We start from the raw sequence: 26,653 nt of genomic DNA, 5'->3' as shown, positions 1-26,653 counted from the left end.
GAAACCTAGAAAATTATTTATGCATGGATCCTCCATCTTGAGTGTTTGTAATTGCTGGTGTTTGGGGCACAGGCTCTGATGCCAACCCCTCTTAGTTAAAGCTCTGCTGTGTGCCCGTATGCGCCTGGATAAACTTCACTGGGTTTTGCCATGGGCTGCACCTGCAAGGCAAAGCCTGGTGTAGAGGCATGCACACCTCTGATCTCCTTGGGATGTGGCAAGGTTTACATTTATGTTTGCAAATGCTTGGACATGTAACTTTAGGAAATGTTATGTACCTGTTTGTACATAGGATATATCTATCGTAGCATTAGTCAGTATTTTTTCTAGTCTGATTGACTTAAAAAATAAAGTCTCAGCCCACAAAATGACAGGGGTTTGAGCCAGTGCTGTGGAGTTGGTGTGTACATTGTATTTCTTCTCCTTTCTTGGAAAGGGTGTCAATGGAAATTATAGGGTGTGTTTCCATGACTGCTGCAAATGAAAGCATAGCAACTGCAATTCTGTTCTTTTCCTAATTAACTTACAGTGATGATTAACTTGCTGATTACGTATTGGGGACCTGATCAAACAAACAGGTTTAACACCTAGAAACAGACCTAAATGTCATGTATACATGCCAATTGGATTACTTGCAGGTAAATTGCTTTTGCTGTATTTTGTAAGACACATTCTGAAAGTCAATAACAAAGAGCTAGTCATTCAGCAGGAAATCAACTTTTACTGAAAATATTGGCTGAAGTTAAAATTTTTTGCTCAGATTTAAAATACTTGGAAAATTTATTAGGCTTATAGCTGCACTTTAAATGATGCAAAATTTGGTATTAATACATTTTTATATGTTGCAAAAACTTACATTTCCCTAAAATAGCATATTTTTTCCTAGTTTATTTATCCAGGCATTACTAGGAGTACACACCAGTAAATGGCTCTACAGACAACGTCACATATTAATAATAAAATGAAATTTGAGTATTATTTCTGATAGTTTTTGCAGAACCCATTGTGCTTTCATTTCATGAACCTGGACACATGTGAGGTGCCTGGAGTGCCCACGTTCAGCGGCAGCACACTGCTCCAGCATGTGCTCGGGCTTTGTTCTCTGCTCTGTACAGTGCCATAGCCACTCTTCATTCCCTCTGCATATGCAGTTGCTGGATTTTTTCCCAGCATGGCTGGAAGGTGCAATTAACAGTAATGGATACTTTGATAGGGAGAATCTTTATTTCTTCAGCCATAATAATAGCCCCTTATTTTAGGAGCTATATTGTTGAATGACAGCTACTGTTGGAGAGTATGTGTCTACAAAAGTGGGCTCATTTGGTCAGATTCTCAGCTGGCACAGAGAGTCATATTTCCATGAAAGATAGTGAGCTATATTAATTTATGGAATCCCAGCTGGGAATCTCAATCAATTTCAATAAAAAGTAACCATCATATTCCTCTGAAGCAAGAATTACACAACCTAGCCTAAAGTGAATTTTTCTGTTTTAATAAATGTAGGTAGTCACTGGTTCATAATAAATTACATAAAATTAGAGAGTAGTCAATATTTGATTTCTTTAAAAATTTATTCCTTCCTTTTCATTGAACACAACAGAATCATTTATGTATTGTATCTCAGCATGATAGATTATATAGGAATAGTGTATTTAATTCCATAAAACTATCATATAAATACAAATCACATTTTTTTTCATTAGCTAGCTCGCTTTCATTTTGAAGAAGAAATACTCAGTCAATTATAAATGAGGCTACGCTTTCATTGGAGAGTGAAATACGTAATTTTTTTCAAGCCTCAACCATGTATAATGAAATCTCTCTTTTGAAATCCAGTCTTAAGATGGATTTTGAAACATACTGACATTTAATAAAATCTTTGTTAAATTAAAATATGTTCAGTTATTTCAAATCTCTATTTAAATCTAGGTGAAATTCTACATACTGCAAAAGAGAGTCTGTAGCAAATAGTTACTATTAACCAATGATTTTGAAGTGTGTGTGTATATAAGAAAGATTTTAATTTTTGAGTATATTCTAATTGGTAACCTTGGCATTACGTGTAATAATCTGTCTGGTGCTGTCCCTTCAAGAGGATCTGTAGCAGTAGTATCTCTAGGTAACTAGGAGAAAAGTTAAAGACCTCAGACCTACCATTTCAAATTCAAACTCATGCCCTGTTTCTGTAATTTGTTGATATTTTTGTAGCCCTGGGCTGGCAGTTTACCAGGACATTTGTGTGGCCTCTGTGAAATGAATAAATAGTCTCTTGAGTCCTGTCCATTGACTGGGAATCTGTTAAAGAGTCTGGCGTGAATGATCATGGATACCATTAGGGGCTGGTTGAAGCAAAATAGCAGAATAAGCTGAAGTTTCTGCTGTCAAAACCTTTGTAGTATTTCACTGTTGTCTGTACTTATAATTTGATGAACAAAGCTTGTAAAGGAAACATTTTTAAGTACTGTAATTCAGCATCAAAAACAATCACTAACAAACAAGAGAAAGCTCTTCACTGTTTATGTCATTTTACAAATACAGCTTTGATTTCAGCTGTTAAAACTGTCTGTGTTTAATAGTAGAACCCAATGAATAATGAAAAACCCCCATGTGTGAGTATTATTAATACATATTATTAATGACACTTTGCATATTCTGAAGTAATCAGGAAAAGTCACTTTCAATTTCAATTTCCATAAAATGTTATTTGTCCAATTCTAATAAGTGCTGAACACAGCTGCGAAAGGAAAAACTAGCTAAAGAATGCCAGTTAAAAGTTCACTAAGGTTTTGTTTCACATTGTCCTGTTAGATGGTTTTGCCACAGTGTCCCTGATTCTTTTTTAAGGGCCCCTTGAAGATGCTACTGAGGATGAAGAAGAAGAGTGCCTGTCTGAGGAAAATGATACTGTCTCAAAAGAAGACTTTCCGTTGGAGGAAAGCTTTTCTGCAGAGTTTGAGCCTGAAAATCTGAGCTGTGAAGAAGTGGAATACTTTTGTAATAAAGGTAATCATTGTAGCCAACCTCTTGAGAGAATACTGGCCAAACTTTGTCCAATTGGTCAAAGAGATTTCTTGGTTTAAAACATACAAAAAGCCCTATTAATGCTACCTTAAAAATAGGAAAAAGAATCACTGGGGAAATTAAGTCTGGTAAGGAATAAATATTTAAGTATGTTGAAGGACACTTTTCAGGGACATGAATCATCTTGCCTTAGTGTTTTGCTACAAGTGTTATTTTCTACATATTTAACTGTAGAGAACAGGCCCCAGAAGTCAATTATTATCAGATCTGAAGCTAGCAATGCAGCATGTCTGTTCATAGCTTTTTTGCCTTGGAAACATTGCTAGGAAAGCAGATTGTGTCTGTGGATTCTAGGATTAAAATAGAGCTTATGATAGAATTTATTATGCACAGTAGAAAACTAGTGCTTTGTGAAAGGATAACTTTTGAACTTGCAAATACCTTTTTGGTGTACTTGTTACTTGTGAATTATTGAAGATTGAGGTATTTTAGCATAAGACACACCAATTCATTCTTACCAGTTCAGTCTGCAAGGTTGTTCTACTTCCCAGTCAGCTGGCAGAAAAACACACTATTGTTATTTGGAACATTGAATTAACCTTCTTCCTGCCAGATATCCACTTGATTGCTTTATTGTTTGTCTTCTGCAGGTAAGGATGCCTATCAAATAGCTGAAGTTGTTGTGGTGGTTTTCTTCTGTTAGTCCACAAACCCCTCGGGCATTTGGATGTTGATGGTTTCTCTGTCTTTCTGTTCTTTCCTGGATATTGACATACATTTTCTCATGATAACTTGATATGCTTCTGGTTTTGTATTATTTTCATTTCTCTTGGACAACATTGGATAAATCCGTTTGACGAGTCAAGTGTTCTGACTGCAGAATATCAGTCCTTCCTGGAGAGTCTTCAGTCATCAGTGGCAAAGGCATTACTATACATTTTCTATATATCCTCTATGCAGCTTCTACCGGTTCTTGATACTTAGTAAGTTACCCTAAGAGATCAAAACATTCTAATCGATAGTTTGGAATTCAGCTGCTACAAATCTGACTGTGAGGAGAGACAAGATTATGAAAGGATTCTTTACAAACAGGAAGAATTTATTACTATTACAACTGCAATGTAAACAAATACCATAATTACTTGGTGTTCACTGGTTCACATGCCTTTCAGACACCATTTTCCTTAGCATGAAAAAGTCCTCCTCCTGTTACTGGCAGTACTAAATAAATATTTAAACCACTATTTGCATAATTGTTACGCTGGTGTCTCTTGAATTCCTCCTGTCAGCAGTGGAATACTATGTCCCACTATTAGTTCACATCATATCAGTTTGATTTAGTTACTTCTCTCTACTTCTTACTGCATTTCCAGGACCCACCAGTGGAAAATAATATGGTTTTAGGTGAAATCAAGAAAAAAAAATATTTTTTTAAAAACAGCAATCAGGATTGCAAATTTACATTGAATTTCAGTTTGTCTTGGATCTTCCCTTTAAATAAACACCTCTTTCAGGGAAATCACTGAATCATTGTATTAAAGAAGATCAGGCATCAAATGGGAATACATTTAAATCTGAATCTTGATTATATGTTTTATTAAGGACATCTGCTGATTCTTCAGGCTAAATGCCTTCTGACTTCCCAGCAGTTTATGTGTTGTAGTTATAAAAGAATCTTAAGTCTCTTCAGTGCAACTGTTGCAGAAGAAGAGTTGAAAAGAAAATTTCTAAGGATCAAGGGGCACATAAAATTTCTAATGTACCTCCAGCTGAGGCAGTGTGACAAAAAGTCCCACTTTGAAGCAAATTGGGAATCTCCTTGGAAAAGGATGGAATGGGAGACTGGAAGTGTGCTGGGTTTTTATTCATGTCTCAGCTTCTGTTGAATGTCCTACTTCTTCAGGGTCACATCTTAAGTGTCATTAGCATGAGGCTGCCTATGTTTTTCTGAAGATAAACCCTAAGAAGACAAAACTAATCTGGAAAGCAAATAAATTTCTTTTGTGTTCTTTTCTTAGTAGAAGGGTTTGTGACTCTATTATATAGTAAATACTAAAAATTAGACTAATTCTTGGGGTTTTTTTTCATGAATCTGTTAAGAATTCCTAGCCTTTTGTTTTTCTTTGTAGTGCTTCAGTATTGAAATTAAAAGATAGTATGAGAAATAAGCTTTTCTTTTTTTCATAGAAATATTTTTTAACATTGTGAATGAAAAGTCATTATGAGAATGAAAAAGAATGAAAATGAGATGTGTACCAAATAGGTTAGAGAACAAATAAATGCAGTCTAATTTCTGTTTTGAGGGTCTGATTTTTGATTTTTCTTCTGCTCTTTGATAGTATTGGCAGCCTGTAATTGACAAATATTTCCAAATAAGGGAAAAGTAAGTGTAGATCTGTGTTTTCTCATGCAACAGGTTTTCTTTCCCCAGAAATATGTCAGAACTGGCATGGGAATCCATTATGCTGTCTCTGAATTCTGCCCTTGCTAACATGGACCATTAATGGTTTTAGAATTTAAAGGTGTTTTCTTGGATATAAATTTTATCTGTCCTGTCTCCCTATTTCCCTCCCCTGGGGTTTCTTCCCAGCTGACCCAGAACAAGAGGACAAATGAGTAGCGGGGCTTCCTGCAAGAATCAAGAGGCATGGGGAACAAGTGACACAGCTGTTGGGGAGGAGGTGTTTGTGAGGCTTCATCCATGGTATGTTTTTTATACTTACCCAGCTCTGTAAATTCAAGTACCTCCTAAAACCAGGGGCTTTTGCTGTACAAACTAGGACTGAAGGCAAAAATTACTGAAGTTGCAATTCATTTTGAAGAATGAGAATAGAGGACTTACAGGATCACAGATGGTAACTTTGGCTTCTTAAAGAGATTTTCCTGTCAAAGTGTGCCTGATGGTATTATAAGAGAGAGCAGTCCCTTACTGCCTAAATTGCAAAAAGGAACTTTTCTAAAGCCATACTTTTCCCATCTTATTTGGATTTGTGAGATAGTTTCAGCAGAATAGTTGCCAGAATTTGGAGGTGAAGGTGAAAGCCTCTGCAAAGTGTGAAGCAAATGAATCACCTTGATTGAGCTACGTGACATTTTACAACTTCTCTGTTTTCAAAATTTTGACTCTCCGCTTTTTCCTTCTCCTTTTACTTGCTAGTGGCTTTTATGACAAGGAATCTGGAAAATTCTTTCTCTCCCACACTTCTGCAGTACCACAAAATTAACTTCGCTGCATGTGGATATTTATTCCTATGTGGTCTTCATTTACTCTCAGATATGAAGAAGTGAACAACAGTTTAAGCATGTAAATATCCAAAGCTGAAATGGAAATTACCAACCTACTATTTGTCAGGGATTGCTTTAAGCTTCCAACTCTGTTTTTTTTTTTTAACCTTTTGGATTAAGATCTTCATAATTGACGGCAGTTAAGTTTGATTTGTTTGCAGTTTTGACAGTGAGATAAGAAGAAAGTATTTTGGAAACAGGATAGTGGTGTTCTCCTACAAATCTGTACTAATTTCTGTGTTTGAAGTAGAAACAAAAAACTTTGTAGAAGGTAGCCTTGATGATAGTGCATTACATTTTGTCAGTTTGAAAACAGCCTTTGAAAAATGCTGTTTCTGTTTAGTTACTACAAATTGCTGTACTACTAATAAAGAGGGTATCTGATGATGCTGTCCATACAAAGACTTTATTAGCCTGGAATCTCCCTTGCTGAATATTTTTTAAACTGTGGGCATCTGGAATCAGAGTCTATATCAGATTAAGAATTAATCAGATTAAATTCAGATGTAGAAAATTTATTACTTAAATGTCAATATTTCAACAGTCTGTGTAAGGAGAAAGTAGCTTCTCTCCCATGCAGAACAGGGATAGGCTGGATTTGGAAGCTAGGAGATAGGACATAAAGATTAAATTTTGTCTACTGTAGGTTGGAATAAGAAAATAAGCTGATGTTAAAAGAGGTGAGAAGTGCGATATCGGTAATTGCAGAAGGAAATATAGAAGGAGGGGAAAAACAATAGAACAGTACAAAGGGCAAGTTGAAGGTGATGGGGTGAGAATAAAAGTTCTAAATCAAGATTATTTGTGAAGTGAAGTAGTTTATAGCTGATTTTCTAGTCTCTGATTGCTGTCATCCTGCCTAGATACTCTCAGGAAAAATAAAAATAAAGTTCTTGTGTCTTATTTAAAAAAGTTTGCTATGCTTATATGGTGTCTTCTTTTACTCTCTGTGAACAGGAAGGAGAATAGGAGCCTTGGTGACTTGATAGTGGTGGTAACTGGCTAAACAAATCCTTGTGACCTTCCTAGCAGAAGTGTTCAATGAGGGTTTAACTTTCAAAGGAAAATTATCTTAAGCAATAAAAGAGATCACTTGAGATTAGTAGACAGTTAAGTAGCTGTGTTCACAGAAGGAAAGAGGCAATGGAGAAGAAAATAAAGGAGGTTTATAATCAAAAGAGCAAATATTGGACTGTTTCCAGAAGAAGGAGGCAAAGGAGGAATGTCTGTATCTGATAATTAGTGAAAGAAGACAGGTTCATTTCTTGTTGCTGGCCAAGACAGTTGAGTCAAATTCTCCTGCCCATTGCTTGTAGTATGACTATTGCTCTTGTTCCTCATGTTATAGGCTTTCCATGGTTACTTCAGCACAAGGCAACATTGGCACCAGCCCTCAGTGGAAGGAGATTCAGTGGCCTTAAAACTCCTGGTGGCAGATGGGAAAGCAAATGGGTTTTGCTCCCCAGTGTTAACTGTGCTTCAGTTGGTGACATAGGGTGATAGGGAGGATACATGAGGTAGGATGGAGAATGATTGTTTCAGGATGCAATGATTTTTTGGTCTGTAGCACACACTGCTATGTATGTCTGCAGCCATATGTGTTTGCAGCTGGATGAGTGGTTTGGGATCCTGATACATTGGTTATCTTTATTTGCAGGGAAAGAAGAAAATCGAGGGAATCCAGTGCAGTCTGAAACTCATACAGTTCTAAGTCAGCAAGTAGGAAACACAGGGAATATCTGGCCTGGATACTGACTGTATACCTGGTTCTATGTTCTCATATTCTTGGGCAGGAAGGGATGAGTTCCAAACCTGAACTAAGTTTTCTGTTCATGTACGCATAATCATCCTCATGTTATGTTGTTACTAGCCTGCCTGACCAGCTTGGGACTGGAATGTTTTATGCTAAACCATGTGACCTGATTGTGCAGGCAGGCTTGTGATTCAGAGAAACAGCTGCAGTGTGAGTTGTCATACAAGAAAGCATACACAAAGCTAAGTTCATCTCTGTATTAATCTATCCCTTCATACTTCATGTAGAAAGCTATCATGCTACCATCTATAATAACACCATGAAAATGATTTCCATGTGTCCTTTTTTCCTCTGGAGTATGACTTTGTGTCTGTGTGTATGCCTGTGTGCAACTGTGTAAATATTCCTTACTTCTTTCATGTTACTCATGTAGTGACTAACAATGTGCTTGCTATTTTCTGCTTCTGGATCCAACAGTAGATTTATGCTTTCTTTTCTCCCCATTTTTTTAACCAGGAACATTTTGATCAATTTTTTTTTCTTTTTCAGTAATGGGTTTCATGACAAATTTCTACCACTTTTGCTATAGGATCAGCAGGAGGCAGCTATACCATAATCACTTTGAGCTCAATAAGGAGATCTTTACAGGCAACTTTGTTCTTATTTCTTAACGGGATTAAGAAGCTCAGCTCTTTAAATTCTTGCATATAACACTGACATTTCGAGGGTGTGTTTGGACCAAGGAGTTCAAAGAGAAGGAATAGAAAAGAAAAGCCAATATGACTTTGTTTTTTACCTTGCTGCAGGAGCAGTTTGTGCAAATCGCCTATAAGCTTATTGACCTGAATCTTTGACTCCTTGTTTTCTCTGGATTTGGCTGGAGTGTAGACACTGATAGAGCACTGATAGAGGTGATTGCACAGCCCTCGGCTTTGCTTGGCACCAGACACCCCCCCTCCCTGTGCCTGACATTATCTTTCCCTGGCAATACTTCTGCTCTGCTGCAGCTCACATTCCTTTAAATTTTTTGGATTATTTTAATTCATTGCATTTTATTTATGTAGACTTTCTGACTAAATGAAGGATACATTCATTCTTTTTGTTAATCAGAGACAGGAGAGGACATGTATCTATTTTCATCTCCTAGGATAACTAGAATATGCATAAGAACTCATAGCACTACTCCTTCCAAGAATGCAATAGTTACATCTTACTGACTTGTCTGCATGTTTGTGACACTCTTGGATTCTCATATTCCCCAGAGTAAGGGTTCTCTTACATTTATCTGTATCATATTCAGCTGAAACAACTTTAGAAGATGAGGCCAGGGGATCTCTTCACTCTCTACAAGTACCTGACAGGAGGCTGTAGTGAGATGGGGTTCAGTCTCTTCTGCCATGCCTGCAGTGAGAGGATGAGAAAAAATGGTCATAAACTGAGACAGGGGAGATTTAGATTAAGATCAGATGTTAGAAAACCATTTTTCTCTGTTAGGCATTAGCGTGGAGAGGCACTGGAATAGGTTTCCCAGGGAGATGGTGGAGTCACCACCCCTGGAGGTGTTCAAGAGGTGTCTGGATCTGGCTCTGGGTGATGGGGTGTAGGGGTTGCAGTGACAGTGCTGGGTGGACAGCTGAACCTGATGATCTTAAAGGTCCCTTCCAACCTTGATGATTCTATGATTCTTCTGTACTTTTTGTCAGATGCTGAATATGGACAAAGAAAGGAAGGGGCTTTTCTGATAACAGCCTTTGAACAAGGCTAAGTCAATTAGATTGGATTCTAGCAGGGTGAAAGGGGATCTTTTTCATCTGAACATCAGCATTTGCTTTGTGCTTTACCTCTTATGGTTTCTCATTCTTTCCTGCTACTGGAGCTCAGAGGACCACCTGTTTTCTTTCTAGAATGGAAAAGACATATCTGAAAAGGTTGAAGTGATATTTTTTTTCCCCCACCATACACTAGAGAGCATGAAAGGGCTTCCAAAACAAAAAGTACAAGATTTTCTATTCTGTAATTTTTTTATTTACTGCTAATCCATGTTTAAACCTGTCAGGCCATATTTTCAGTCCTGCTTAAACCTATGTAAGTATTAACATCAACTTTAATTGGATAAAAATTTGACCTAAGTTAAACAAGCAAACTCTTCTTCTAATCAGGACATTAAATAATTGGTCATCAAGCAGAAAATTATATCTCAAAAAGAAACTAAAAATCTATTTTTCAAGAAATAAATACATAGATCCAAATAACAATATTATTTTAACTGTACAGAATTAAAAAGTGCAAGGAACACTTAAACAGCTTACTCAACTTTAAGCAGTTTATCAAAGCAACTCCAGCCTTTCCAGTCAGCACATTTTGGTTTTCTCAAGAACAATGAAATTCTGAATTCTATCTCAGCTAGGGATATAATTCATGAAGGGATTATTTGGTTACAACAAGTAGTGTAATGTCCTCTTTCTAGAAAGTCACAAAACTTGAACTTGGAATGACTTAAATTTGAGGTCAAATTTGACAGAATATGAATTGCAAATTAATAGGGATAATCTTCTTTAAAACATGGGATGCATAAATGACGAATTTCACCACATGTTCTCAGTTCAGGTGTACTCTACGTCTGTTTCTAATTTTGTTTTTAATGAAGGTCCATTTTGTCTCTTTCTTGTCTTATTTGGTGGCCCTGACACAAAAATTCTGCATATGTTTGCAGAGTTCTAAGGCATAGCTGAAAAAATTCTTGTCAACCCAGGCCTAAAAAGCAGACTTACTCACAGGTTGTGTACTATATGGGTATATTTGCAGTAATTTAACTCTGAAAGGATCAGTAAAAATAAATAAAGCGTCACAATTATGTCATCATTGGATAAATATTGATAAGACAAATATTATTGCTGGATAGAGAAAAAGAAGCATGAATTTTTGACTGCTAAGTATTTTTTTGGTGTTTGACTCACAGAAGCCTAGACTGGTTTTGAAATCATGTGTAGTACAACATGTATGGAGGAACACACCTGTAGTGATGGGGAATTGGTTGCTTTTGATATTGAACCATCTCAAAGGTTGATTATGTCAAATAAAAACATCCAGTTGTTTTCAACAAAGTAAATTAAGATTTCACTGTATAGGAACAAGTACCTTTTGCTACTATTTATGTAGCCATGTGTGGAAGTCACATAAAAACTGGATTTGTCTATGATAATAATTTCAGCTGCAAAGTATAAAATGAGGTGTTCGTGGTTGGATGAAGAATTCTTACAGGAGATTAAATATTTCTGCAGTAGGGATGAAACAGAATTGTTATATAATTAAATTGAAATGTGAATGTGCAGAAGAGCCTTCAAACTTAGAATTTGAAATTTGCTAGAATTTCTCTGAAGTGATGTCTCTGTTCTGCTTCAGGCTGGTTTAGAATCTCGTGGATTTGTGATTTCCATTGAACTAATTTTTGAAAATTTTATTTAGCAACAGTCTTTATTTGTGGCATGTAAATATCTTTTAAAATGTGCCTCTGCTGCTTTTCTAACCTCCTGCTTTTCTAACCTCCTGCTTAGAGCTATGTAGCTTGAACCCCATACTTGCATATGTCTAATAGAGTTCTTGTATTTGAAGTTTTAATGGGGAAAGATTGAAAAGATGCTAGATTTTTTTTGCTTTTTTAAAAAATTGATAGAAGCTCTCAAGTAGCCAGTATATCTGAATGATGCTCATTTGTAGTACGGGTCTTTAGAGTTTCTCCCTAAAAATTAGAATATATATATATATATACGCATACATATATATATACATATATGTGTGTGTGTGTGTTCTGTGTACACATATATGCATATATTTATTTAAAATCCATTAATAAAAAGAAAGTCAGGAATACAATTTAGAGAATACTTTCACTGTTCTGCAGGAAATACATTTGAATGAGTGATCCTTGTCTTGAAAGGACTTCAAAAGCAAACAGTGGCGATAATGAGAACATATCAAACATGTAGAGAAGAGGAAGGCCAGACTCAGTCTAGATGAATGTGCTGCACAGCAGTGTCTTATCCCAGGAGAAAAGTGCTGTAGCTGAAATGGTTAGAAATAATTGACACCGCTTTTTAACACGATCACTGTGCTGAAATGTAATGTGTCAAGATGTCATTTTATTAAACAAAGTGGTGATTTTAATAGGAACCAAAATAGTTTCATACCACTATTTTGGAGAGCTAATGGCTAGCACGTATGTGGGCACTTGCCAACACTTGAATATGCACATACTGATCCTAAAAATTAGGGAAAGATACAATGCATTGTTTCTGAGACTTGCTGGACAAATAATTCTAAGAGTGCTTAGGGCAAATGGAAACATACAGTTATTTCAAATGAGGTTTATCCCAGGAGAAATTATGATTGTTAATCAGCATGACAGAAAACAATAATTGCTTGCAAAGAAGCAAAGTATTGAGGTGATTAATATAATCTGAAATAAAATGCAGTAGATTAACTTGTTCAAGTGCTGTTTTCTTTCAGGTACGTTACCAAATCAATCGTCTGAGGGCCAGAGTTTGCTCATACTTTCTGTATTTGTCGAGTAGGGTGTCTCAGTTGATTTTTATGGGCTTCACTGAAATTATTTCTGCTATATATCAGATTAATTGATAACTGTCTGGTAGTGATAGCACCAGATCTCTTCCTCTGTCTCTTTGTCTCTCTGTCCTTGCAAGGCTTGTAGAGTAAACCCATTTGCATGGCACTGTACCCACTGTAATTGTTTATCTTGTCCTCGTATCGTTTGGCAAATATGAAAAAGTGTGGAAACATCCCTCCTATATATTTTAGTATCTTTATTCTCACAGTTCTATTACCATTCCAAAAGCTTATATTTTTTTTGCATTATTTTATACCCAGCATGATTTATATCTGCAGAAACCTGTATTGCTACTAAATTACAGTTAAATATACACATAGAATACTTTAAAAAGAGATAATCCACAAGAAGGCCTATTAGATGTCATTGGTATTCTTAAGAATGTGCTGCTAAAAAGTATGCTACATTGAATGAATTAAGTATTTGTATTTTAAGTTGTATATGGTTTATTTCAAAGTTAGTGAGTATGGCTTTTGAAGAGAGGTTCCTGGCAACAATCCTCAGCTTACAGTGTGTTTCTTAGGATTCAAGAGCAGGATTATCAGTGTGTGTAAGCTCTGTTACTGGTTGCAGGCATTGAGATAAAGCAAATAACAAAGGGCAGTTTTTGATTGCTGATCTATAGTTTCTGAAGCTCTGGCATCTAGTTCGTATGTGTAGTCTCAGAATCCTTGTTTGGCTGGATCTAGAATTACTGCTGCTGTGGACTGTGGCAGAAAGGAGCAGGCACCCTCCCCCTTCACAGCCAGTCACACTGGTCTGTCACCATCCATGAGGTTATGTCCTTGCCAAATGAAGGTCTACAGTGGGCGACTCCCCAGGTCTTTGCATTGCATCTCTTTTCTCTTTTGGCAATACAGAGTGCTACAGGCTTTGCAGCAATTTATTCCTGTACTGATTTATGATAATGGAGAAGTGATGTTTCACTCTGAACAGCTGCATGAGGATGTTAACAATTTGAGTTTACATTTATGCTGCCAGGAAGAGGGAAAACAAACTGAATTTCAAACTTTTATTGTTCTCTCACTCTAATAGAAGCTGCTGTGTGCTTTTTGTGACTGGTACAGTCCTTCACACAAAGCTATTTTGTCTGATGATAAAACCATGAGTGTATGAAGCTTGCACGTTTTTCATCTCTTTTATGACCTTATCTTTTGTGAGCGGCTCCTGTGAAGGTATCCTAACTATAGGAAGCACCTGGTAAACATACGTGATATCTATGCCGTGATAAGCAGTTGTGAACAAGAAAGTAGATCTGTCAGTTCTGAACTGCTCATTGTTAAAAATACTTTGTTGATTTAGCTGATTGCAAAATACATTATAGAGTGCCTAACAGCTGCTATAACCTTCCTAGTCAAGAAAGTTCAATAGTTACATTGTACGAGACTTTCTGTAAGAGCCTAGTACTGATAGGAACAACATGGATTAAAACAGCAGGATTGAGAAGAACTGCTAACCCATGTGCTTCTATAAAATACCACAACTACTTGTGGTACAAGCTGATTAAGTACAAATTGGGAAGTCTTTAATTTGTTAAAAAGATTAAAGTGAAATTACTTGTTAATATTCAAGTCTCTCTTTTCCTACTTGTCAGTGTTGTCAGAGAAGTTGGAGTTCTCTCTCTCGTGCTTCTGGTAATATGTCTCTTTTACAGTCTTCAGATTTCCTGACCAACTTTACCACCTTGAATTACAGTGAATTATCTATTGGATAAACATTAGGCTATTTAAACCACATTAAAAAAAACTTGAACTGTTTTTGAATGCTGTCAAGATGAAGGTCAAGATGAAAATTTTATCCACATTACATATTGAAGTTATTTGAATAAGATTTTTTTTTCCTCTTAGTTAAGCAGTATTTTGTGTATTCAGCATTTCAGCATAAGTCAGAGATTTGTTTCTCCCAACTTTAGCTGACTAAAGATAGGTTCCTAGTCTAAGCTGTGTGTTTAAGAGGATGATTAATTTCAGCTCTCTCAGACACCAAGAGGGGTCTTATATCTCAGGCATCCTAGAATAGGATAAATCACTCAGGATGTTTCTTTCTTCCCTGCCTATGGGAGTGTCTACATAAGTAGTCTGGCCTAGCTTAACTTTCAGGTATCTAAGGTTAGAGGTGATGAGTTCTGCCAAAAGTGTAACTTAAATATCAAGTATAGAGAAGTAGTGGACATTCCAGTAGATTTACTTGACTCATGACTGAACATAGTTTATGGTTTTATATGTGCTTACTCATAGAAGTATTTTTTCATGCAATGGTCATTTAAAGGACAAAATTCACTTACCAGGCTTGGGTGCTAAGAAGCAACTGCTTTAATGTGCTTAAACAGAAGCAGGTTTTGGTTCATTTTAGAGTACTTATACCACTCTTTGATGTTGATGGGAAAAAGTTATTTATCTTTTAACTTAACTACAAAGTATAATTGGGCGACAAAGCAAAGAAATAGTGTGAGAAAACCCAAAATAATGGGATTAGAAAGGAATCAACAAGTTAGTAGCAAATGGGTAGCATATATAGGCAAAAAGGATTTGATTGGACTTGGAAGAAATAAATAATTCATTTCCTAGATCCACTTAAATGTCTACACCTGTAAATTGAAGAAAAATGTAATCAGTTGGAAAATAAATATAAAAATAGTCTTGTTGAGAGACTGAAAAGTAGTCAGTGACTGAACAGAAAGAGTAAACAATGGAAAGAAAATAAATTCTGAAAGGAAATAAACTCCTTTGTGCTAAATAAATGTTAGCTGCTAAAATAGCTTTAAGTATGGGGAAAGAAAAAAGCTTTGTTATCAGTTCTTCTGCTAAGCCTCCTTTTGGGTTTTTAAAGTTGCAGTGTCTCCAGCACCAAATGGATTGTCTTGGTTGCACATTTCAATCTGACATTGATGCTCAGCTGAGCCTGGGATAGACTTCACTCCCTGGTGGATTCGGAAATTGACAGTAATGTACGATTTCTTGGTTTCACTAGCAGACTGGAGTAGCTTATGAGAACAGGAGAAATCAGTGTGGTGATATTTCAGGTGTGTAATGCATGCATTTGGCAGTTGGGAATAATAGAAAACATCAATGAAAATAGTTGAGAATACTTCTAGATGCAGAGCAAAGTTTTTCTTAATGTAAATTCTACACATTTAATCTACTCTATTTGCACAAGACATGCATCAATTCATTAAAACCTGACTGTGGAAACCATGTAACACTGTACTTCATGAAACACTGAAAAATCAAGTTAATGGGAATTTATGTAGTCTACTAACATACATTTTCAGATTTTTCCTCATCTCCCAGATACTTAATCACTGTGTACTATAGGTTTTGTACCTTAGCTGTTGCTCTGTCCTTTTGCTTTTCAGCCCAATCTTTTCACTCTTTCCTCTTGTAATGCTAATAGTTTAATTTGTTTATGTTCTGGTTAGTTGCACTGGCTGGAAGAATGCTGAAATTTGGAAGCTAACGCCAGGTTGGCATATATTATAACCTTGAAGAGCATAGTATTTTGGAGGTTCAATTGTCCAATTATCTGTGCTTCTTTTCTGTCTAAAAGAATTACTATTTCTGGATTTTGCTGTTATTGTCCTGATTTTGTACATACAGCTCTATTATCTACAGTAGAAGACAAACATTTGCATTCTCTACAAAGAACATTCTAAGAACTGTCTGTGTTGGTTATACATCTTGAGTTAGAAAACAAGAATTGTCCTTGCTGTGAATTGCTTTCCAACATTTTCAAGAAAACTGGCATCAATCATGTCAGGTCTGAACTTAGGAAAAAATTTTTTGTCTCCACTGAAGACAAAAAAAACTGCTTTAAGTTGCTATAGAAAATATAGAAAATAGAGAATATAGAAAAATGAACGTAAAATTGTCAAATAGGTTTTTCAGTCCACCCAAAGAAAGCAGAGGTCTGATTACTACAAAGTAACTATACAAATGCTAATTCAAAATAGTCTAGTTGCTTAAAAACAAATAATTGCTAAAACTGCTTTGCAGAAACTTGATAGCTTTTTCAGCACATGAGTATATTTAGGACGTTCTTCTGAAAGATAATTTCAGATTGGACTGAAGCATGTGAACTTCAAATGCCTGGCTACCATTACACAGTCAATTTAACACAAAAATGATACTTGATATTTGTGTTGTATTCAAGTTTTATTTTACACACTACAAGTGCATAAGAATATTCTGGACTATGTTTTTAGTACCACAAGTTGACTGAACTATAGTTTTGTAATCAAACTCTGGAGTGATTATAGTATTGTGTTTGTGTGAGTAGTAGTTTATCAGGCTGTTAGACTTCATATTTGAAAAACTGTGTTTTATGAATGCAAGGAAGAATGTGTTATTATGAGACTTTACATGTGCACATGAAGTTAATACTTTATAGTGTTTGTATATAATCATGTACTTGAAAGCTCTGGGTCACAATCTTATCCAGTATAAATATAGCTCCAGCGATAACGTATGGGGATCTGGCATAGTTTGTTGTAATCACATTTCTTTACCTATGTTGCTAATTAAAGCTTTTGTTATCATGAGTGGGGAAAAAATTACAAGTTACTGCTTAATTGCTGTGCTTTTTGCTCCTTCTTGGTCTCCTGTTGTTAAATCAACAAAGGGTCTGATTTTTCAGTTTGTAAAATACACAGTATTTGTTTTTCTACTGCTATCACTTTTTTCTGGGAGATCATTTTTTAGAAAGTGTCCTTCAAGTTTGATAAAAAAATTAAATCATAATCAGTCCTATTTGACTGAAGTAGTTATTTTTGTAGATTTTTTTTTTCTTTCAATTCTTCTTAGTGTCTTCCTATGCATGAGTTTCTTGGAGAGGTTAGTGTTAAAATAAAACCAAACAAATCTACAAATGAGTAAATTCCAAACCTGGAAAAGCCTTTAGAGATGTCATTTAATGTGTTACTATGGCCAGAGTGTTTTGTGTTAATACCCTCATCTTCAATGTAGTTTTCATAGCGCTTATTTCAAAGTATTTTGGCATGGAGTTTGCCTAGTGTATTTTTTTACCTGAAATAACTTCCCTTTCAACAAGCAGTTCTTCAAATAAGAATTAAATGGTCATCTCTAAAAGTTTAACCTTATCATAATTTTCTGTGTGTCCTGTATATGACCTGGTTAAGAATAGCAACAGAAAGCAGACAGACATTTTCAGGTACTTCTGGATGGTGAAAATCCAAAAATTCATCAGAAATGTAGCATTTCTTTAAATAAAGCTTGATAGGGAAAAAAGTACTTTAGGAACCTGCTGGTACATTATGATTTTAAGGGCTAATTCCTTAAATGCTGAAATACCATGGATTAGCTTTTCACTAGTTTTGTGAAAAAGCAAAATGTTTAGTGGACCAAATTTTTGTTCTGTCATTTATTTGTAGCGCATAAGAAACTTTCAGGTGTCAATTCAAGAAAATAGAATATCCATAACTGAAAGCAGATGTTCCTTGGGGGTCATGAACTGATTTCTTTCTCTCCTTTGTACCTACAGACTCAGTGACTTTATGTGCTTTGTTTTACAGAATTAGGTGCAAGTTGTGACTCTGTTTTTTAACCATATGGAGTAAACACTGTTTTCCAAGATTTTCTCTCCATGGAACTGGAAGTACTGGATACGCAGGGCTTCTTTGAGTTAGTGGGAACTCACAAATGTTTACATGTCTAATATTTCTTTTCATGTTCTCTCTGTTTATAGACATGCATATGTTTTCACTTAGGCATATAAGCAGTTTGGATATTACAGGAGCTTTGCTTTAAAGTCACTATTGGAATATGTCAATACTGTATTTTTTGATGGTTTTTCAGGCAGTGAAGAAGGCATCCAGGAGGCAGCAGAATCTGATGGTGATGCGAGGTCAGAGAAACCAGGGCAGCTTGCTGTGGAGACTGAAGACTGGGATGGGCCAGGTAGGGAGAAACAACTGAAAGCCAAGAGAAATTTTTTGAAGTAGACTTCAATATTTGTTAATTTCATTATTTTAGTAGATTGTTGTGCTTTGCATTCATTTTTAATGGACTGCCTCTTTTATGATCCTTTGGGATATTGACAGGTAAGTACTAAGATGACATTCTTGTGTTAAAAAAACCGGCTTTTGTTACACCATTTTGTAAAATGTTCAACATAAAATGCCTTATGTACTTGTTTAATGTAAAGGAAAATTTTCTTGCTGCTTAGAATTTTAGTATTAAAATTTCTCAGTAAGTTCTTTCTTCTGTGATTAAGGGAAAAGCACTTCTGCTCTGTTTTCTGCGGTCAGAAGGTCTCTTCTCAAGCTTTGTGCCAACATTTAGCAACATGTTTAGCTTAACAAATAGATATGATGTCTACTAACATTTTCAAGGAGCTTTTTTTACCTGTTTGAGCCTTATAGAAATCATTTAGGACATCTGCTCATTGGTTTCAGTGGAAAGAGAAACTCAGAGTGCATTCAATCAAGCGTTAGAACTTCACATTAAAACAGTAATTCAAGGTAACATTTTCTGCTATGTAAGTGAAGATGGTGCAAGCATAACATTGCTAAGATGTAATGGTAATGTGGCAATACTTTCAAGTATCTGTTCAATATAAATATGTAAAACCTCTCTTGTACTGTAAAAGTACCTTAGGCAAAGGGGTAAATTGTATTTCTCAATTAGGCAATTCTGCAGTTGAATGCAGTGTTTTCATGGGCATGGACTTGGGAATAGGCCTTAAAAATCCATTATATTGACCATAATTTAATAAAACTGTTGCAAAATGTGGATCTGAAGCCAAACACGCTCTAGCAATAGCTGAATCTCTTATGGAAATTTTCCCTCAAAAGGATGAGCACATCAGAAGAGAGTTCCAGAATCATTCTATCAATAATTTATAATGCCATAATAATATTTCATTAGAAAAAATCCTATATTTCAATCACATTTTCATCCTTGCTTGATTTTGCAAATTACTGTATGCTCTTCATGAAGAGAAGAACAAAACTAATGGCAATTTTCTGAAACCAGTAGCTGGAAAATACAATGCAAACAAAAATGAAGACATAGTATATCTAATTATTATGATATCATTTAAAATGCTTTTCGTGATAATGCACAAAGAACTTGATATTATATATAAAGCAGTAATGGTGTTATATGAAAACAAGGTGTAGTATCACGCTACTGTACATGTAAAATAATGCAAAATATACATGTGGATGTAGCAGAATGGCCTTTTCTAGCTGCATAGCAGATTTAAAGGCTGTCAGTATTTACCATATGGCTTATTTTTAATTTCATTATAAATTAGGTCTATCTGAAATTTGTAATTTTTATTGCATATTTTTGTGTATTTCAGCATATATGAATGTGCATTTTACTGCTTTTTATATTTGCTACCTTATTCAGAAGTTTCTGAGATCTTTTCTGACACTGTGGAGCAAAAGGAGATCTTTTCATTTTGTTGGGAAAAAATTCAGTTAAATAGTAGGATGAGTGTACTTCTTGTAATATTTATTGATAGTTTTGACATGGGATAAGACAGAAATCAAAGCTGAATGTGGAAGAATTTCTTTTAACTTCTGAAAACTGATGACCACTTGATATAGATGTATCAGCATCTATATTTTATTCAAATATTGATGCTTTACAAGGGTATAATACGTATGAAAAAGTAATGGATATATACCCCATACCATACTCTACACATGAAATGAAGCTGGTTACTATTGACATGGAAAAAGAAGCAATCAGCAGAACATCATCTTCAACCATGCAGTACAAAGATAACATCTTCAGGTGTTTTGGAAAAAAACAAAACAACAAAGCATGAAATATTGTGCTTATTTAGGAATTTATTTTAGTGCAGCACAAACCGAGCCATCAAAAACTTTAATTCAAAAAATTTACCAACTGTCAGTAGAGGCACAACCTCAAAGGGCAGATGATGATGAATTCTTTGTTATCTGAGCTGCCTCTGGTCTCCTCAGCTTCTCTGGTAAGGAAAGTTCCATCTCTGAGAGGTGGAGCCTCTCAGAATCCAACAACTGTGTTCTGCATGATACAAGTTGCTGTCAACTGATAATGTGAACTGTGACAACTCAGGAATTTATATAAATAGTAGATTGGTTTTGTTATTTTAATATTTTATGTCTTTTTTTAGCACTAAGGGAACATAGTGTGACTTTCAGAGCCAGTACTTGTCAGGAACTGAAAAATTAAACTTCTGGCATTAATTAGAGTTTTATTTTGTTTGAAAATTTGCATTATCCACATGCATTCTTAAGTCTTTGTAATTAGAATTTTTTTTAAAAAAACAATCTGAAGTTAAATGTGCTGTAGCTTCAAAGAATTTCTGCTGAAGCAATATTTCAGATCAGACTCCTGTGACCTTCATTGACCATCAAGGAATTTCAGAGACAGTGCCTACTCTGTGTAGCCACTTTGAGGGTTACCTGAATATTTTTCAACTACCATCAGTTTTCACTATTATTATTTTTAATTTTTAAAAATTCCTGTTCTGTGAAACTGCTGTGAAATAATGGAAACTTTGGTCAATAGACTGTCTGTGAACACAGAGTGAAGGGCCTGATCCTTTTTCTGTTATAGCCAACAGCAAAAGTCCAAGGAATAGAAAGCATGAACAGCAAGACTGGGTTTAAATGCATTTTATGTAAAAAGATTTAGTTTTTAAATGTGAAAGCAGAGGTGATTTTATGGTCTTATGTCTGCTGTTTGCCTTGGTACATGGAGTTAGTTCTGTAGCTTTGTATTATTGTTAGGATGTCAGTGCATGTGAGGGCAGTGCTTTTAGACATAACAAACAAAGATCTCCTACATGGGTTCTGCAGATCACCCATCATATTAGAGAATATGATCATTCTGGTTTCTACTGAATGCATGTTTCATGCTTCCATAGCAGAATTTCCTTAAAATCTCTTAAAATTTTAAATACTGAGCACCTCAATTAAAATATTGTTAAGCCAAGTATATATTCAATGGCATCTTGAAAGATAAATTGTTTATAGATTTGTAAATGAATGCTTGTTTACCATTATTCAGTGGTCATGCTTGCAGTGGTGGATACAAGTTCAGTCCACCATACTTGTCATCGCAAGAGACAGCAAATATGAACTCTATTAAAAAGGAGAAAAGATTTGAATTCAGAAGTATCAATTATAGCTTGGAAGAGTTTAGGAACAATTTTTAGACTTTCCAAAAGCTAAAATAAAAATGAAGGCAATGTTGAAATTGCCTAGAAGGAAATATCCAGAAAAATCCAAGTGGATGTAACCAGATGCTAGCAGCTATAATCTGAAGCTAAAAGGAAAAAAAAAAAAAAGAGGAAAGGCAAAACCAAAAACCCTAAAAATCTATCAGTAGCTTCATTAATAACAGTAAGATGACATTTTAAAATGTGGTAAGAAAAAAATAATTTGAAAATTGATATTGATCTATTATAAGTCATGACTCAATAGTTAGAGGGGACAGGTAAAAAGGTAAAGTAATTTTTCTAGTCTGCTTAAAACTAGCATTTTTTGCTAGAAAGCTTATTTGACTGTATGTGATGTCTGTACTTCTGTACTAGTTAATTTAAGCAGTCTGATCATTTGAATTTAACTTTTTTAGGACCTAGATGACCCAGCTCTAGTGATCAACTTCAGTTCCTTAAAAGTTTTGATATGATTTCTCAAATGTGTTGAAAACCAGTAAAAGTTGGTGTGTATAGTGACAGACCTGTCCACATGGCAGTGGCTCCACTGGAAATAAGGGGATAAATACTGTAAGATGCTTCTATTAAGAAGGGGTTATTAAGAATTCCAATCTATATAGGTTTATAGAAGAAAATATGTCCTATAAAACCAACATAATATGTAATGTGAGCTAAAGTATATGTAGTTTTTTGCAGTATGCTTTAAATTTTAAAAAATGCTGAATAATGGGTAGATATTGATATTGGCAGACCTAAATAACTTGCTATGTTAGCTGCAGAAATATTTTGGTTTCAGAGTAATTAAAGTTATGAGCTTATGGGAAGGTAAATAAATATTTTCATAGAATTGTTACAGTTGTAAAAGACCTGTAGGTGCATCAGAAAGCAGGGTCTCTGAAAAAAGTCTTAAGATTCAGTGAACTGGGGTTGAGCCCAAAGAGAGGGTCATGGCTAAAGGGTGTGTTTGGCTTCTCAGATTGCTTTGCTTGTCAGGTCAGCAGTCTTGTTTGATGCTGAAACAGGGCTCTGTGTCCTGTGGTCACACTTAAAGAATGATGTTAAAATTTGTAAAAGGTTTAGAGCAGAGCCACTAGAGAGTTGAAAAGACTGGTATTATGGAAAGGTCTAGGTCCTTTCCCTATTTATTTTATCAAAGATATATTAAAGTTATATTAAAGGGCAATCTGATTGCAAACTACTTTAAATTCAGAGTGAAAATCTGATAATGATGGGCACCTCTTTCTAGCAAAGTATCAGAGGATTAAATGGATGTTGAAGCTCCAAAGTTTCAGACACAAAGAATGGATTTTAGTGCTTAAAAAGTCATTATTGAAACATTTTACGAAAAGTCACTTATCTGTCATTAGAATTATTTGCATTCAGGATGAGATACTTTCCTAAAGAACATGATCAAGTTCTGTGGCAAACACTGGACTTTAAAAATGAGATAGATTTCACTGGGGCAGAAATTAGACTGACTGACCACGATAGTTCCTTGTAACTAAAATGCAATTAATAAATGAGAATGCTATATATTGCTTTTATAAATATTGTACTATTTGGGTGCATTTATAATGAATAAATACAAGCAGGCTTCATAAAAGCTATTCCAAATTTTTATTTCTTCAGTAACTGTTTACCAAAACTATGTTAAGAATGATAACTTCTTTATGCTTTTCTCTATTCTGTAATTCTCAATTACTCTGTAGTGATGAAATAAACAAGAGAGTTGAAGACAACATATACTGATTCTGTAATGTGCAAGGGAATGTTTTTCCCTGTTGGCAGATGGGACACAATTTTCTAGTACTGACTAAGCCAAAAAGTTTTTCCAAATCCAGTGCCCCATCCTGTGCACTCCATTCTTTTGACTTTCTTCCTGCAATTCCAAAAATGAGTGCTTCAGCCATCAGTGAAGTTGTATCTAGCTTTTAAGGCAGAGAAACATTGTTATCAGCTGAGGGACTAAATATAGGGCATTTCCGATGGTGAAATTAATGCCATTCAGGAAAGTCTTGATTCTGAGGAAGAACTGGATCTTTTTCTTAATTCCCATGCACTACACAACATTGTCCTTATTCCTTATGTGAGCTCTTACTTTTATAGTCATAAGGGTGCATGGCTTATCAGAATGGGCTGATTTTGTCAATTGGATAGCTTGAAAGTCTGTCTCTGAAGTTCTTTTGAATTGTATCTGAATTCTGCTTAGAATGTGAGAAAATGTGATTTGTCCACATTTCCAAGATGTTAAAAAAAACCCAAATGAAAAAAAAAAACCCTGCCATGCAGTGTAAAAGGCCTAAAAACTCCTATTGTCAGTTCATGGTTATTTTTTTCATGTATTCTTTGCCTTCATCTCCACATAAAGGGAAAGTTTTCCATGTGTAAAATTCTGCCTCCAGTAAATCATTAGGATTTTGGCTATTGACAGTAGTAAATCAGAATGAAGTTGCAACTCATGTTACTCATTTCAGCAGCCTCATCATCACTCGTACACATGTATCAGAGAACTGTTGAAAAAAGAACTAAGCATAGTTAAATGTAGCATATTATAGTTTCCTTTAATTACTCTTACAGGTTGGTGTTTTTCTTAAAATGTATTTTCTTAAAATGAAATTTTAAAAAAATAATTATGAAATTATGAAATTTTAAGAAAAATGACATGCTGAAAATAAAATAGCACTTCAAAATGATGTTACATTGAGCTAGGCTGCTGTTAATATTCAATAAAAGATAGAAACAGGCTTTCATGTAAATTCTGGTGTATTGCTTTAGTGAGTTGTAGATCAGAAAATTGTAGTGAACATTGAGCATTCCAGATTCACATTTTTACCTGCTATAAAAGGTACTTGGAAAAGCTTTTCTGTATAGATTTCCTGTAACAATTCATAAGAATCATTGCAAATATGTATTGATTGTTGGGCCTACTCTGCATTATTTAGTAATACTATAAAAAGTTTGGGTTACAAAGCAAAGCTGTATAATATAGAATGGAATGGTTGGCAGACCACTGCAAGATGGAAACAGACATTAATGATAGCCTTCCCCCTCCCCCCCCTTTTTTACTTCTTTTTCTTTTCTTATTTTCTTTTCTTTTTCTTTCTTTTTTTTTTTTTTCTTTTTAAACCAGTCCTAAGAAGGACTTGGAGATTACTGTCCTGATTTTGTTTCCTTTTTGATTGGGGAAATGTGGTAGATTTAAGATCTTGGAAATGCTATTTGATGTAAATTAACAAAAATCCATGAAACATAGTTAACCATAGATATAGTCTGACAGTAAGAAGAATATTGTGAAGAAGCAGAGGAAATCATAGAATGACTGTGTGTTACTCTGACAGTGAATCGGTATTATCTCCGCTATCAGATAATGCAGTTATCATTAATTTTCACATTTGCATTTCAATCTTTGGAAGGAAATGACTCTTGCCGGATGAAGATAAGAGCTCTGTACCACTATAATGAACCATCATTTTATCCCGATGCTTTGTATCCATATGAAAATGAGGCTGGGTGGTGTGGTATGTGAGGAGGCGGTGGGGGGGGTGGGTCACAGAAACATTATAACAAAGTGTCAAAAATCACCACAGACTTTTGGAACCCTTAATGAAACAAGAGGCAGTCTAAATAAATCTTCTGTAGTGAAGTGGATATTGGATCAAAAGCAGAGAGCTGGGCTCCCAGGCTCCAGGGGTTGGGAGGGAACCTTGTTGAAGCAAGGAAGGATTTCTGTGGATCTTGATCTGGTTTCCATCAACAATTTGGAACTAGGAGGAGGCAATTTGGACATAAAATAACAAAAATAAGGGTCTAAGAGTCATTGAGTTTACCTTTGCACTGCAGGTCTTGTTTTAACACTTAAATTGTGTTAAGGAAGGTGCAAATGCTCGTGGATTGTGTCTTGTAGTTTGGATTATGGTACAGAGCTGTTTTAAGCAGTTACCAAACCTGTGCATTAAATGCAGGATTTTAAATAATTATCAGTCTTGTATATAGAATTTATCCAAGTCTTCAAGGACTGTAGTCTTCCCAGTTCTTTTTCATGCATAGCCCTGATTTGTGTTGCTTACCTGAAACTCGATCTGCACACATCTGCATCAGTCCATTTTAGGTCTGATTGACTAATACCAGTGTTACTGAAATACACTTGCACTATGTTCAACTTGTTTAACCTTTATGATGTAGTTTGCACTTAGTTAGTCTGTAACTTACATATAATTTGTACTCACTGCCAAATGTCTTCTAAAAACAGGAACTCTTGAGGTTTGCCCTGCTGCCCCATTTTTTGTGACAAAAGCTGAGTTTCTTAGATCATGAAATGATTATAAAAACTGGTATTTTAATATGTGAGGTTTAAAAAGTAATCTTTAGTGTGCAACCTGGCACCATTATAGGAGCATGATGATGTCAATCTTGCTGTCACCAGCTGGGATGGATGAATTATTCTGTTGGCTGTAGCAGCTGCTTCCTCTTGCAGACCTTTCTCTGGGTCTCACCCCCCTCTTCTTACATGATGAGAGTCTGCTTCATAATGAGGAGATGCTGGTCTAAGAAGTGGAAGGAAAAATATCCTGTGTTAATACATTCAGTAGTGACAGAAGTGGGATAGTAAATAAGTGTTAAAATAGTGCCTATCTTGATTTTGATTGAGGCCAGCAGTCACTCTTCCCAAGTAGATCCCAAAGTGCAGAAGCTGTAGCATTGCAAGGAACATTCTCCAGAGGTAGTTTGTATACTGACACCTGATTAAAGGCTAAGGAAGCCCCCAGCACATAAACATGGCTGTGCTTGGCCTCCAT

General features: G+C 35.4%; 1 protein-coding gene across 2 annotated transcripts in view; it reads left to right on the top strand.

Moving 5' to 3' along the window:
• The window catches only part of ZFPM2 (zinc finger protein, FOG family member 2), a 309,054-nt gene that overhangs the window by 54,343 nt on the left and 228,058 nt on the right, over window positions 1-26,653 (top strand). The window contains exons 2-3 of one of the 2 annotated variants that reach the window (XM_066547553.1): window positions 2,845-3,003; window positions 18,494-18,595. In XM_066547553.1, coding sequence (XP_066403650.1) covers window positions 2,845-3,003; window positions 18,494-18,595 — 261 coding nt within the window. The remainder of the gene's footprint in view (window positions 1-2,844; window positions 3,004-18,493; window positions 18,596-26,653) is intronic. The other variant, XM_066547561.1, reaches the window with a different exon arrangement.

The sequence above is a fragment of the Molothrus aeneus genome, chromosome 1 (assembly GCF_037042795.1).
Source record: "Molothrus aeneus isolate 106 chromosome 1, BPBGC_Maene_1.0, whole genome shotgun sequence".
Classification (NCBI taxonomy): Eukaryota; Metazoa; Chordata; class Aves; order Passeriformes; family Icteridae; genus Molothrus; species Molothrus aeneus.
The sequence above is the reverse complement of the archived record's forward strand: the minus strand, read 5'-3'. Positions and strand labels throughout refer to the sequence as shown.